Genomic DNA, 12,961 nt, shown 5'->3' with positions numbered 1-12,961 from the left:
GAACTGCAGAGACACCAAATAGCTACAAGAAGGGGCAAAACAAACATAAAGATACAAAGATACAAAATGATTACGAAGAGACACAAAACAACAACAACAACAAAAAAGCAAAATTATCTCAAAGAGACACAAAACCACAAAGAGATGCATAACAACAGGACAACAACAACAAAAGAAGCAAAACTACCACGAATTCTGTGTGTGTTCTGTGTAGGTGAGGTGGTGGCACCTTTTGCATATCTGTGCCGATGGGCCCATTGTCTCCTAATCCACCCATGCATGGATGTATTATTAGATTTATTAAATTATTAGATGTATTATTAGAAATGCCTGGTGCATGCATACACACACACACACACACAAAAAAAACATTTCAAGCTTCAGACTGAACAAACCAAACACTGGCTCTAAAGAGGGCCTTTCGTGTTTTTGTGTTACCTGAAGGGCACCAAAGGTTCTCACACACGCTTGGAAAGGGATGAGGGAGGTATTCACTTGGTTGTAATCTGCAACCTCATGGCTAGATAGCACTAAATCCTACACATTGGTCCTTTAAGTAAGATTTTGAATGCAGGACTCAACAGAATATTTCTGTTCTGTAGTATTGCTTCTTTCACCTAAATGAAAGATCTGAGATCTTCCTCCACTGCTACAGGTGTAGTTTAAACAGCCTCTGAGGACACAGCAGCGGGGTTGAATTTGTTTCAGACAGCTCCCCAATGCTTCACATACATCTGTGTGTTTCACCTGGGACTGTGTGGATGGCTGTTTTGTAAAAGTGGGAACATTTCTTTTCTTTTTCTTTTTTTTTTTTAAATGTCATTTTTTTTTTAACATTTATTCATAATTGACAGACAAAGTACAAACAAAGGACATACAAATTGGACAACAAAAACATTTTTAAAAAATCCCAGCATCTCTAATCCCCTTCGAGTCCAACCTCCACATCCAAACCACTCTCATCCTCCTTCCTGAATCAAAGTACTCCTCGAGCAGTATTGGTCTCAAACACCACCATAATCCTTCTCCTCTCTTTGCACTTCATCCCACAGTACAAACAACAAGCAAGTCTCTGATTTATAGAACAGCACCAACAAAGGAAAGTCATCAGTTTTTAGTTCATGTCAGCAAAACCAAGTAAGAGGTTTAAGAGAGAAAAACAAATAGCGTTACTCATACACACATATATACATATAATATTGACATTAAATAATTTTCCACTGGTGCCCATGTTTCAACATATTCTGTCTCATTATTTTGCAACCTGAAAGCTACTTTTCCCAAGTTTATAGTTTCTATTGCTTCAGCGATGCATTATTTCTGAGGTGGTGCTTTTGAGCAAATCCAATTATTCATGATTACCTTCTTTGTGGCCATACATGAAGAGAGGAAGACCTTTTTATCCTTTAATGAAACTATTGAAATTGTGCAAATCTCCCAGTATACATGACTCTGATATGAGAGGAATAGTTATGCTAGCATGGTTCATTGCCTGCTTTGTTATAACAAACCAGGCTGAACATTTATTTTCTTATTTCTCTGACCTAAGCAAACTGACAGCACAGCTCCACCCAAACTTAACAGATCGAACTGGTTTAGGAAATTAGCCTAACTCTTCTGGAATGTTTGTTAGTTGTGGAAGATGGTAACTCAGCAGGTGGCAGTGATGCAATGATGCAATGAGTCAGCAGACTGGACTTAAAACTAACCAGTGGGTCCAAGGTTGTAAGTCTGAGTACTTAAGTAAAACAACAATGCAAATGTACACATTGCTGTGAGATAACATCCATTAATTGATTATCCATTAAAGTGTTAACTAGTTCCATTAAGTCATGGTGATTTGATAATTTCTAAATAAGAAGAAACATGAATCATGACACCTATGCAACAAACCATTCTGAGTTCTGCATAAGCTTGTGTCTTATAGCCTTACTCTTAAGTTTTTATTTGTTATTACTCCAACTGTTCTAAATAAAGAACCGATCAATAATTTCAGCCATTGCTTTAAAAAAGCTCCTTCTCAGGCCTTTAAGTGTCCTTCATCTCCGCGTCCCCCAGTGGGACAGGCCGTGTCTGTCCTTGTTCCTGTCTGTGCGGACGCGCGTCTCGGCCTCAGTCAAGCATCGCAGGCTGGCGCCGCCGCCTCTCCACTTCCACAACATCAGGTATAATGTTACTGTTTGTTGTGGCCTGAGAAGACTAATAACGCGGCAGGAAAACAATGTTGATGGTAAAGCTGTTCGACATCACCTAAGATCACTCAACCCCGGAGGACCTGTGTGCGGATTAAGTGGCTTAACTTGGCTGACCAGAAGCGTGGTTTGGGTGCGCACTGAATAAATGACACCCTTTAAAAACTGGTTAATTAATCTGGAGCAGTTTCACTTGTTTTAAGTGATGCAAAAGTGTCTGTTTTTAACACATTGATTGTCAGTGTGTCTTAAATCCATTAAAAAAGTGAGTTTTGTTATTCAATGTATTAAACATTTAATGATTTAACTTTTAAAAAATAAACATTTTTCAGTAAACACCACATTTCCTGTCAAAGTAATTACATTTTTAAAGAAAAAAGTTAGGCTGATAACTATAATAATATAACTAATATTTTTGTAGGAATTCAGAAATGTAATTAAAAACCCTCACACCGTCAACTTACTTCTTAATTAACCCTCTTAGCTACACCGTCTCACGCAGAGAGATGATGTGAGGTGTAAGGTGAGAAGAAAAGGAGCTGTGCGCGCAGGCTGGGTGTTGGCCACTGTTTTGGAGAGGGGTGACATATCTGTCTCTACCTTGCTCTTAAGCCGGACCCCTGAATGATTTAAGTCTCCCCATGCCCTCACCTATCAGTCAGTCCAGAGACACGTCCTGCAGCATCACCAGCAGCTCCAGCCCAGCGCGTAATAAAGGATCTAACTAACCCACAGCAGCTAAAAGAGTTGGGATGCATCCCAGTTCAACTACCACGACGCCTTTTTCAGTGAAGGATATTTTGAAGCTGGAGCACCACAATGACTTTGACAACGATTTCTTGATGACTGATCAGGTTGTTCCGATGCATTATCAGCACGTGCACGCTGCGTCCAGGACCGGGGACGTTTATGACTGTCAGCCGGAGCCGTGCGTCTCGGGGACGCAGGAGAAGCTCGATATTCACAGCTCAGCAGCAGAAGAGGAAATAAATGAGCAGGGTGAGATAAATATACATGATAATCAGTCACTTCAGGTGTATACAGGCTGTTGCTGGTTGGTCAGGATTAGGCCGACTGATGGAGTGGGGCCTTGAGCGCGTGATAGCAGGGATAAAACCTGTCCCACCACGACCTGTCACGTTTTTCTTTTCCTTAAAATCTCAAATTAAAAAAAAATCTGTTTATAAAATACAAATGGTGGAGCTCACATATTTGCAATATTTTCCCACCAACATCCAAAAGGGATCAACTAAATTTTGGAGGATATGAGGAGGCAGTGATGGTGACTTTTTTTATTTTTTATTATAAAGAGAAAAATGGCTCAGGAGTGTTTATTTTACTACAACTTTCCCTGGACCTTTATTACCTGAGAGATCAAATTTTAACTCAGAGAAAACTTTGTACTGTGTATTTATTAATTTATTTTTAAAAATCTAGTGAAAATATCGTCTTCATAACGTCAGAATAATTATAATTTTAATATCATCCAGTGTTTTTTGTTGTTGTTTTTCATTTTACTTTTCTTCTTTTCTTCAAACAAGTGGCAGAAATATAAAGTAAACTATGTAGTTTTTTTTCTTTTTAATGTTAAAGCAAAAATATCTGAATAGCCTATATTATAAAATATACTGCAAAATAATCTAAATAATGTATATTTAAATAAGAAAAAAGAAGTAAAAATTGGAGAGATAAACATGACATCCAGCTCCATCAATAGGATTTAAATTTTAAATACAGTATTACGTACTTAGGATTTTTTAATAGTTTAAATGGATGAAATGCGTCGTTTCTTTTGAGCCAAATTATTCAAGTTGTATTAAATTTTTGTTTGTCTGACTGTTTTGTTTTGTTTTTTACTCCTGTGTAGAGATAAGCGGTGTTGACAGCTCTCCTGGCTGTGACAAAAACTCCAAAAGCAGAGCCAGGCTGCGCCGGAAGCCCCGGGTCCTCTTCTCCCAGTCCCAAGTGTCCGAGCTGGAGAGGCGCTTCAGACAGCAGCGCTACCTGTCCGCCCCGGAGAGAGAGCAGCTGGCCCACATCCTCAAACTCACCTCCACACAGGTCAAAATCTGGTTCCAGAACAGGAGGTATAAATGCAAGCGGCAGAGGCAGGACAAGTCTCTGGAGCTGGCGGGGTATCCACCTGCACCCAGGAGGGTGGCGGTGCCGGTGCTGGTGCGGGACGGGAAGCTGTGCAGCGCAGGGTCCCACTCAGCACCTTATAATGTGACTCTTGGACATTTTAATTCTGTGTTTGCATACGGAAACAGCAGCATGTATGGCTGCAGTTATCACAGTGTGTCACCGTCAGCTGCACAGATGTGTAATAACCAGCTGGTTGATTTAACGGTTAGCAGTGAGGGACATCTCAACCACGGACACTTTCAGGCTTCGTTACAGGGTGTAAGAGGCTGGTGATTAAAACAAGAAAATAGTCTGAATTATATCAAAGATTTGTGGTATATTTTGGAAAAGGAATTGTATTTGTTTGCAGATTTCTCTTGATAAAAAAGAAAATTAAAAATCAGCAGTTTGTTTAATTCTCACTGTTTTTAATATCATTTTATATTTTTCGTGGATTAAATTTGACACACTTAAATTTGAAATTCTGAATTAAGGATGTACAATTGTATATGGCTATCGGGTTATTTTACATGTCAACCACAAAATGCGTTTATATTATTTTCTTCCATGAGCAAAAATTATCATTTTCTTTCGCTGACAGTTATTATGTTGAAATGTAGCCTAGTTTTTACACAGGTTTTTTTTTAAATTATCATCCTGTCTCTGCGTCAAAAACATTAAATTTACAGTTCAATTTTTACAAAGACCGATTGTAAAAAACAAAATAATACAAAATAATCTAAGGCGCGTTTTAAAATCATTCATATATATAAGCTCTAATTACAAAAACCACACACCAAATGTGTCACCTCTCCCTGTTATAAAATGTAATGGTCCTCTTAAGATCCAATTAAATCCACACATACCTGATCAGATAGCCTGCAGTGATCGCTTATGGAGCTGTCGTCTGCGCAGCTTTATCACGCAGAGCCATCAGAGAGCTAATGGACGAGGTGACATCTGACCTGACAGGGCTGCTCTATCAAAATGACCTCATTATTGTCCCATTCACAAATCCACTGATAAGGATGGAGAGCTTGTCCTGTCCCGGAGCTCTGCTCGGTAAACAAACCCGCAGACAGAGTGGCTCTTTAACTTCTTCAAACTTTCAGTCAGACTGGGAAACAGTTCCAGTCTGACCTGTCACTCACTGATGGGGCGCTGATAGGACTCACTTCACTTGCACTACAAAAACATAGCTCCCAGTTTCATTTAATTGTTGATTAGCTGTTAAACTTTGTGGTTAATATATTGTAAGGCAACATACAAAAGATGGCAATGTGGATGGATTTAGAATATCACATCAGAAACTCACAGTAAAACAAAGATTTTTTTAGTGACATATTTGAAAAGTATAATAAATCTTGTATGGCTTATGCAGCACACATGCTCCAACGTTTGTAATTACAATATATAATTATGAGATAATGAGTGAATGGATTGAATGTGTGTCAGTTTGTCACTTTTAATTGACATGGAGTCTGAGCTAAAGCGCCCGAGGAGGAGAAACACCTCCAGGAGGAGAGAGGAGCTGAAGGAGCAGCTCTGCATAAGATAAGGATGAAGTTGTAGACAGAGAGGAGACCAGAGACACTTCAGGAGATCAGATAATGCCTCTGTGTGTGTGTGTGTGTGTGTGTGTGTGTGTGAAAAAGAAGTCTTTGCAGCAGTAATGTTAATGGTAGGCATGTTTAGCAAAATCCATGGTTTTAAATGTGATCAGTTTTGTCTGACACTTTTTAAAAAGTAAGAAATACCTCACGTCACTTACAACTTCGGTCACAAATATACAAACAATGCAATAAATAGATAAATAAAAATGATTAATTGCATAATCTTACAAACACCAATCTGTAGAGAACAGTCATAAAAACAGGCAATATGATAAAAAAAAAGTAGACAGTGGTAGACTATTGCACATAAACTATTTTAAAATAGTTAATAATAAGCAGTTTCACTGTGTGATATTTGATACAGTCTTGGGATTTGTTCAGATATTGACATGATGATACAAATATTGGGGGCAACTGGTGCTAATGGGGCAGAAATTGGGCTGAGAGAGAAAAAATATCTGTCGTGTTTCCACCACTTCAGAAGACATTAGTTTGACTTGCATTCATTTCCTGGAGACTTACCCTATCTACTACTTGCCTAACCCTAACCTTGACCTATACCTAACCTTATCCTAAACCTAACCCAAGTCTTCACCCTAAAGTTTAATGACATAGGATATGGCAACTTCTGTCCCCAAAAGGAAGGTGATTCCCCACAGTGTGATTGTTTAAATAGATTCATGTCTCCATGCATAATACAGAAACACACACACACCCATACAGGTTGTGTGTGTGTGTGTGTGTGTGTGTGTGTGTGTATGTGTGTGAGAGAGAAAGATACAGAGAGAGCTCTATGAATGAAAGCAGAATAAAGATGCTTGATTACACTGCGGTGATGATGAGGGTCAGAGGATGACGTGAGTCTGGCCATCAGTAAAAAGACCCATTATGGTTTACTCAAAAAGGTTTTAAGTCATGCTGTACCATAGTTACATCAGCTTTAAAAAGGGCAGACATGTCTCTGGCTATGTAATAGCCTTGAAATGCCAGTCTGATAATCTGGTGTTTATGATTGGTGCTGAGATGATTCAAAGACTCAGGATCAGAACTCCTCTGTCCAAACCACTATGAGCTACAGGAGGATAAAAGATGACTATTGACGGTGCATAATCAGACTCCCTTCAGACTAATCCTGTGGTAAAATGGTTCATTGTGTGGTTGATCCTGTAGTTTGAAGTGGCTGCAGGCTTTGTTACTTTGTGAGGACTTGATGTTTGGCTTTAAAGCTCCCTCTAGTGGAAGACTTTCACATCAGTTTCACATGACAAAAACTCATCAGTGCCAACATGATATCACACAAACAGGCTGTGAGTATCTCTATAAAAGTTTATACAGATTAAACTGGGGTTTAGACAGAAATGAAGACACTATCAGGGTTAAGAAAAATGTAATAAAAAGATTTAGACAGAAGAAAGATTTACAGATTATTAGTTATAATAGAGGTTTGTCTGTAAACCTCTGATTGACCTGTTCAGTCTGATGACATTTGTTGTGTCGCACAATACATGGAGCAAAGAACTTGTGCAATAACCCAGGTGCAGGTTACAGTATAACACAAAACTGATGCTGAGGAGATAAAACTGTGACAATTCTACAGTTACAACAAAGTCTAGCTGCTCGTCATCTCAGACAAAGACACAGCAGGAACACAACAGAAGATTGATGGCACAACAACTTTCGGTGGCTCAAAGAAAACATCGTCACCACATACTTCGTACTGTGGAAGACAAATGCCTTCCTGGGTTAAAAGGTCAGAGGTGCCGCTGTGTCACATCTATGCACAGCTATGCAGCCAAGTATCTGCGCACTGAAGGCTCAGGAGACAATAAATAGGAAGGAAACGTCATTGTTATGAACTAAGAGCAATCATGTGGTTTGTGTCAGGATAAAGGAAGAGGATGACAGCATAGCTGGTGGAGTCACTCTCACTGCTGGCTTTGTTTATGCTCTTGTCACTGAGCTGACTGCTTCTGGCTTCTTATTCAGCTAAGTGAATAAACTTTTGATGACAACCAAACATTTGTCTGACGTATTTTTGAAGAATAAGCCTCTGAGTTTCCAGTGGATTCAGAAAGTTACCAACATTTAGAAGCTGGACAGGGGCGTAAATACAGACAATGCAGACACTGCTGTTGCACTATAGGGCCCATGGGATCGAGAGGGGGAGACGTGAAGAGAGATGACCCTCCAACAATGTGTTGGACAGGAAATTGTGAGTGATTCAGATTGCCACCCCAGTAACAGGCCTATATGAAGAACTCGAATTAAAATATAAGCAGCCAGTAACAAAATTATGATTCTACACAAACTATAAAAAACTGTAAAAAAACTACTCAATTAAATGAATGATTCCTTATTTTATATTTTTGTTTTATATGTATGCTGATGGTGTCCAATGTCAAGTCTCTATTTGATCATGTGACAAGATGATACGATATACGGCAGCTAGTTTAGGGTGTCTGTGTGTGCAATGTATCTTCATACAATGGTTTGTATGATATCCTATGAATTAGCGCCTCATGAGTGGTATCATCATGTAAATGCACTTAATGCAAAGTTACATACTTAACGTAAGGTTACATAGGTCCGGTTTAGACAAGTACAGTTACATAGGTTACATAGAGGAAACGAAACATGGTTGTCTGTGGTCATGTTATGTACTTACAATATGTATGTAATTTACGTAGGTTAGGTTTAGGAAAAGAAACATGGTGATACCTTAAAACAGCTCAAAGTTCACTTGGTGTCAAATGGGACAAGAACACTGGTCTCCTGGGGCAAAGTTCAGTGTTTGTTTGACCCAACAACCACCCCAACCTGCCTCCTTACGCAGATATTCGCTCCTTAAACTACCTCTTTCTCTACTCCCATTGAGTGATTATAGCCTTCCCGATGAAGTGGGTTGTATACGAGTTCCTGTGTGTTATTTATCATAGGTATATATACAAACAGTGCATAAGAACAGCCTGGTGTGTTAGTGTTTTATAAGTAGTGTCATAATAGAGTGCACTGGGTCCCACTGTAGCTGCCTTATGTCATTGAAGCTAGAAACCCTCTATCTATATATTGCTCTACATTTAGCACTATATGATAAAACAAATACACAAACAGGTTTTAAAAATGGAAATCAAAACCTTGCTAGACAGAGGGATGAAAGCTTTCTGTGCTTACAATTCAACACAGTTTTGCAGACAGATGGTCGCAGACAAAGAATTCAAGGTGAAACATATCACACTGATGATCTTAATACTGTGTTGACAAGACAATGGCTAATGCTTAAGAGGAGCCTCAGTATGGCTTTTACAAATGATGTTTCACAGGACAGGTACAGGTCACGCTCAACTTTACACACTTTATGTATTCATGTTGCACATTAATGAAAAGATGATAACAGAAAGTTTAATTGTTGCACTTTCATCAGATCAAAGCAATGTAATGGAAGCACTCATCAGTGTGACATTGTGGTGTCGCTGACTGCTCAGTGTGTGGTTGGTGCCGTAGAAGCTGGAGGAGTCAGCGGGGCCAGGGGCCACGGAAGGGATTATGTTTATCAAACCTGCAGTTATGCATTTACGAATGAAGCACGAACTCCCAGAGGGACACAGACACTGCTAGTAAATGTCTCATTCTCTTGGAGAAAGTCAGGCTGATCCACAGAGAACAACAAATAAACAAGCACCGAGCAATTACTGTGTCTGTTTCAGGAGCCGGCCTAAATGTGTCGAAGTCATTAGTGCTCCAGTAGGTACGACCACCCACTCTGACCCCCTCTCCCTCCTACTACTGTGTCCGTGCAGCAGCAGATAATTGATGGGGGCATAAAGCTTAAGACATACATCCATTTACCTACTTTGACGATTAATTTAAGAGAGATTATCCACCATACACTCCAATAATAAAAAGAAAGACTCATCAAATACTTTTCAAAGTAAATACTCTCTATGAACAAACTATTTGCCAATCTGATACTAGTTCACTAGCTTCGTTTCGCATAAATATTGTGTAAATAGATCATACAATGTACAAAATATGGGATTTAACGACAATACACAAAACATATAGCAGCCTATAAAATACACTCGTACACTTTTCATTATACAGAGAGAATTCTCTAATATTCTTATATCTTATTTATTTAAAGGATACACAAAATAATAGAGACACCTCTCTGTATAATGCAATATAATGAGTGTATTCATAAATATTGTCTGTACAATAGCACCACAAACCACAGCCTCTAATATGCCCCTTAATTTGAATTATTGCAGAGCTATTTTTACTAGGCTGTCTTAGTTTAGGCACACTTTATCAAGTGACAACTAGCGTGTGATATTAGATAAAATCTTTATCAAAAATGGACTACAATCATATATGATAAAATAAGCATATCGTGTAGCTTAAAAGTACACAAACTGCATTTTACAACAGATGTTTGTTTTTCTTTTGATGGGCATGTCAGAATTATTGAAATATCACATTAAAAAATGTCTTTTTGATAAGACATTATTATTGTTTGAGCCCAGAAATTCCCATCATGATGATTTAAAGAAGCAAACAAATGAATGTTAATGATGACAGTAGTAGAGTAGTTGGCTCTACTTGTCCCGCCTACTTCACTTGCCGGTGTAGTCGCAGTAAACCCGCCCCTGCTCTTGTATAAATTCAGCCTGTGTGAGTGTGTGAAGAGACACACTGCTGTATCCCTCTGCCACTGAGAGGACTCCGATTTGTGGATTACTGGATGGAGATGTCTGACTCAGTCAAACCTCTGACCTCCTTCCTCATAGATGACATACTCTCCATGAAGGACAGTGCAAGGCTCAATGCTAAATGCTGCTCACAGAAGATGGAAAGATGGAAAGAAGGATCTGAGAAGTTGTCAGAGCAACTTTGCCCGCAGGAGACAGCATTTGATGTGCAGACAGGTGAGCGCCTGCAAGCTTTCAAAAGCAAGAAGTTAGTGGATAGATGTTTGTTGACTTGGATTTGCAGAGTAATGTTTTAGAAGATGGAATGGATCTTTAAATTATAGGTCTGTATCATGTGAAATTGTGGTTATTTTTTTATAGAAAGTATATCAAGAATGTTTTTCTTAGAGGTGTTTTTTTTTTTTTTTGGTGGTTGTTTTCCTTTGCAGCCTGTCATGCACACTACTCTGTATTACCTGTTAAAGGGTAGTTTTTTCTCTTAATGACTTGTCCACATCTGTACTTTACAGAACCTCTGGACACATCCTGTCCCAGCACCAAAGAATCCAGTAGCTTCTCCTCCACTGGGAAACAGAAGCGCTCCAGAGCTGCGTTTACACACCTCCAAGTGCTCGAACTGGAGAAGAAATTTAACTACCAGAAATACCTGTCAGCCCCAGAGAGGGCTCACCTGGCCAGCACCTTAAGACTAACTGAGACCCAGGTGAAAATCTGGTTTCAGAACCGGAGGTACAAGACGAAACGAAAGCAGCAAACATCAGAGTGCAAAGCTGAAGGACTGGGCCTGAGAGAAGACCTGGTCCGGTCATCACTAATGACCTCTTTCTGCAAAGCTTACCAGTACAGACCCTACCTGTGGGACTACAGTGGCCCTTGGGGGCCAACATTATGGTGAAACTGAAATGATGTGTGAAGCTATGATTTGTAATCATAAACTTATGTTTGGTATCCCTGATATTTAGGCTCTATGTTCACTGCCAGAGTTGATTCTTTGCTTTTTTCATGTTGATTTTGAACCCATGTGTTACATTAACCAGTGTACCATCTGAAATGATTTTGTTCATACACACATCCTGTATTTTACTTTAAGAAAACAGATGTTATACAATATCATACATCTTGTGGTTATGGACACAATGTGGGTTTGCACAATGAAGCATTTGATTACTGATGTTGTGGATAAATTCATAATTAAATGAATGTTGACACATTTTACTTTCCTTTAAAATCTGAGTGTGTTAAAAGAAAATACAGAAAATACAGAAAATACATTACCTGACTGTAGTCACACTTTCAGCTAGTTTTCAGCAAACAGACCGGTAGCTCAGGTTGTCTGAAGTTGTTAAATGATAATGGTGGCATATAATCTGCAGAGGAATACAACCTATGTATGCAACAACTATTTGCAGTTCACTGTGTAAATGGTATGTGTAACACTATAATATGGACAATTTCAGTCTTGTACACTGAAATCACACACTATCTGTGTGGAGTTAAATTCTGATAATACTGTAAAGCTACACAGAAGATAAGACGAGGCAGAGATGAGGGCGATATTGTAAATGAGGGCCAAAGAATGAGATCTGATTTCTTTAAAGAGCCCCTGACCTGATTACATGGAGATAAACCACTCTTCAGCTTTCTGAAGGTGACATCATGAGGAGAGCTGTATGAAACTAAGAAACTGCATTTTGTTATCTGAGACATTTCAGAATATTTAGCTTAAGATGACTCAGTGTGGCAATCAAACAATAAGTATATTGTATGAAAAAACAAAATCTGGGGGAAGCAGTGAAAAGTAGGATACCACAGAGAGAAGCATACCTGTCTAAAACTAAGTAACCAGTATTGTCATACATCAGAGTAACCACTTCACCATCCTGACCTCCAGGTGATAACACATCTTGACATTAAATGTAAGTTTTAAGGCCGTTAAAGTGTATCTGCGGACGGACTGCGTTGTCTTAAACATCAGGGTCAATCAGAAGATGCCAGTTTTGCTCGTGCTACTGAGGCATAGAGCTGATTGTGGAGTGATTATTGTCATAACAAAACCTGTTTGTTAACATGATTACCACTGTGGGACACTCAGAGGGTAAAAGAAGGTGAATGGATTAGAAATCAAAATGCCATCTGACACTGTAGGAAAAGTCTTAGTGGTCAGTGTTGGTTATTTGTGAAAATAAAACAAGATTTATGAATTATACTCTGTGAAATGTGCTGCAAGATATCTGCTAAAACAGGTGGGCCAGACCAGTAAAACCATTGCATAATATCCCACAAATAACAAACAAAAATTTTCCCTTTTTTTGTTTAAAGAAGT

At 38.9% G+C, this 12,961-nt stretch overlaps 2 protein-coding genes across 2 annotated transcripts; both read left to right on the top strand.

Annotated features, from left to right (window-relative positions):
- Positions 1 to 2,865: 2,865 nt before the first annotated feature.
- Positions 2,866 to 4,652, top strand: nkx2.7 (NK2 transcription factor related 7). The gene is made up of 2 exons (XM_033620533.2): positions 2,866 to 3,191; positions 4,060 to 4,652. The coding sequence occupies exons 1-2, from the start codon at positions 2,945 to 2,947 to the stop codon at positions 4,608 to 4,610; spliced, it is 798 nt and encodes a 265-aa protein (XP_033476424.2). The 5' UTR covers positions 2,866 to 2,944; the 3' UTR covers positions 4,611 to 4,652.
- A 5,984-nt stretch (positions 4,653 to 10,636) lies between these two features.
- Positions 10,637 to 11,800, top strand: nkx3-1 (NK3 homeobox 1). The gene is made up of 2 exons (XM_033620508.2): positions 10,637 to 10,854; positions 11,148 to 11,800. The coding sequence occupies exons 1-2, from the start codon at positions 10,671 to 10,673 to the stop codon at positions 11,531 to 11,533; spliced, it is 570 nt and encodes a 189-aa protein (XP_033476399.1). The 5' UTR covers positions 10,637 to 10,670; the 3' UTR covers positions 11,534 to 11,800.
- The last annotated feature ends 1,161 nt before the right edge of the window (positions 11,801 to 12,961 follow it).

This window comes from Epinephelus lanceolatus, chromosome 9, assembly GCF_041903045.1.
Source record: "Epinephelus lanceolatus isolate andai-2023 chromosome 9, ASM4190304v1, whole genome shotgun sequence".
Lineage (NCBI taxonomy): Eukaryota > Metazoa > Chordata > Actinopteri > Perciformes > Serranidae > Epinephelus > Epinephelus lanceolatus.
The sequence above is the reverse complement of the archived record's forward strand: the minus strand, read 5'-3'. Positions and strand labels throughout refer to the sequence as shown.

Coding starts and splice junctions, on each gene's coding strand:
- nkx2.7 (XM_033620533.2), top strand. CDS start 2,945: ATGCATCCCAGTTCAACTACCACGACGCCTTTTTCAGTGAAGGATATT. Junction 3,192..4,059: donor AGAGGAAATAAATGAGCAGG/GTGAGATAAATA, acceptor ACTCCTGTGTAG/AGATAAGCGGTGTTGACAGC.
- nkx3-1 (XM_033620508.2), top strand. CDS start 10,671: ATGGAGATGTCTGACTCAGTCAAACCTCTGACCTCCTTCCTCATAGAT. Junction 10,855..11,147: donor AGCATTTGATGTGCAGACAG/GTGAGCGCCTGC, acceptor TGTACTTTACAG/AACCTCTGGACACATCCTGT.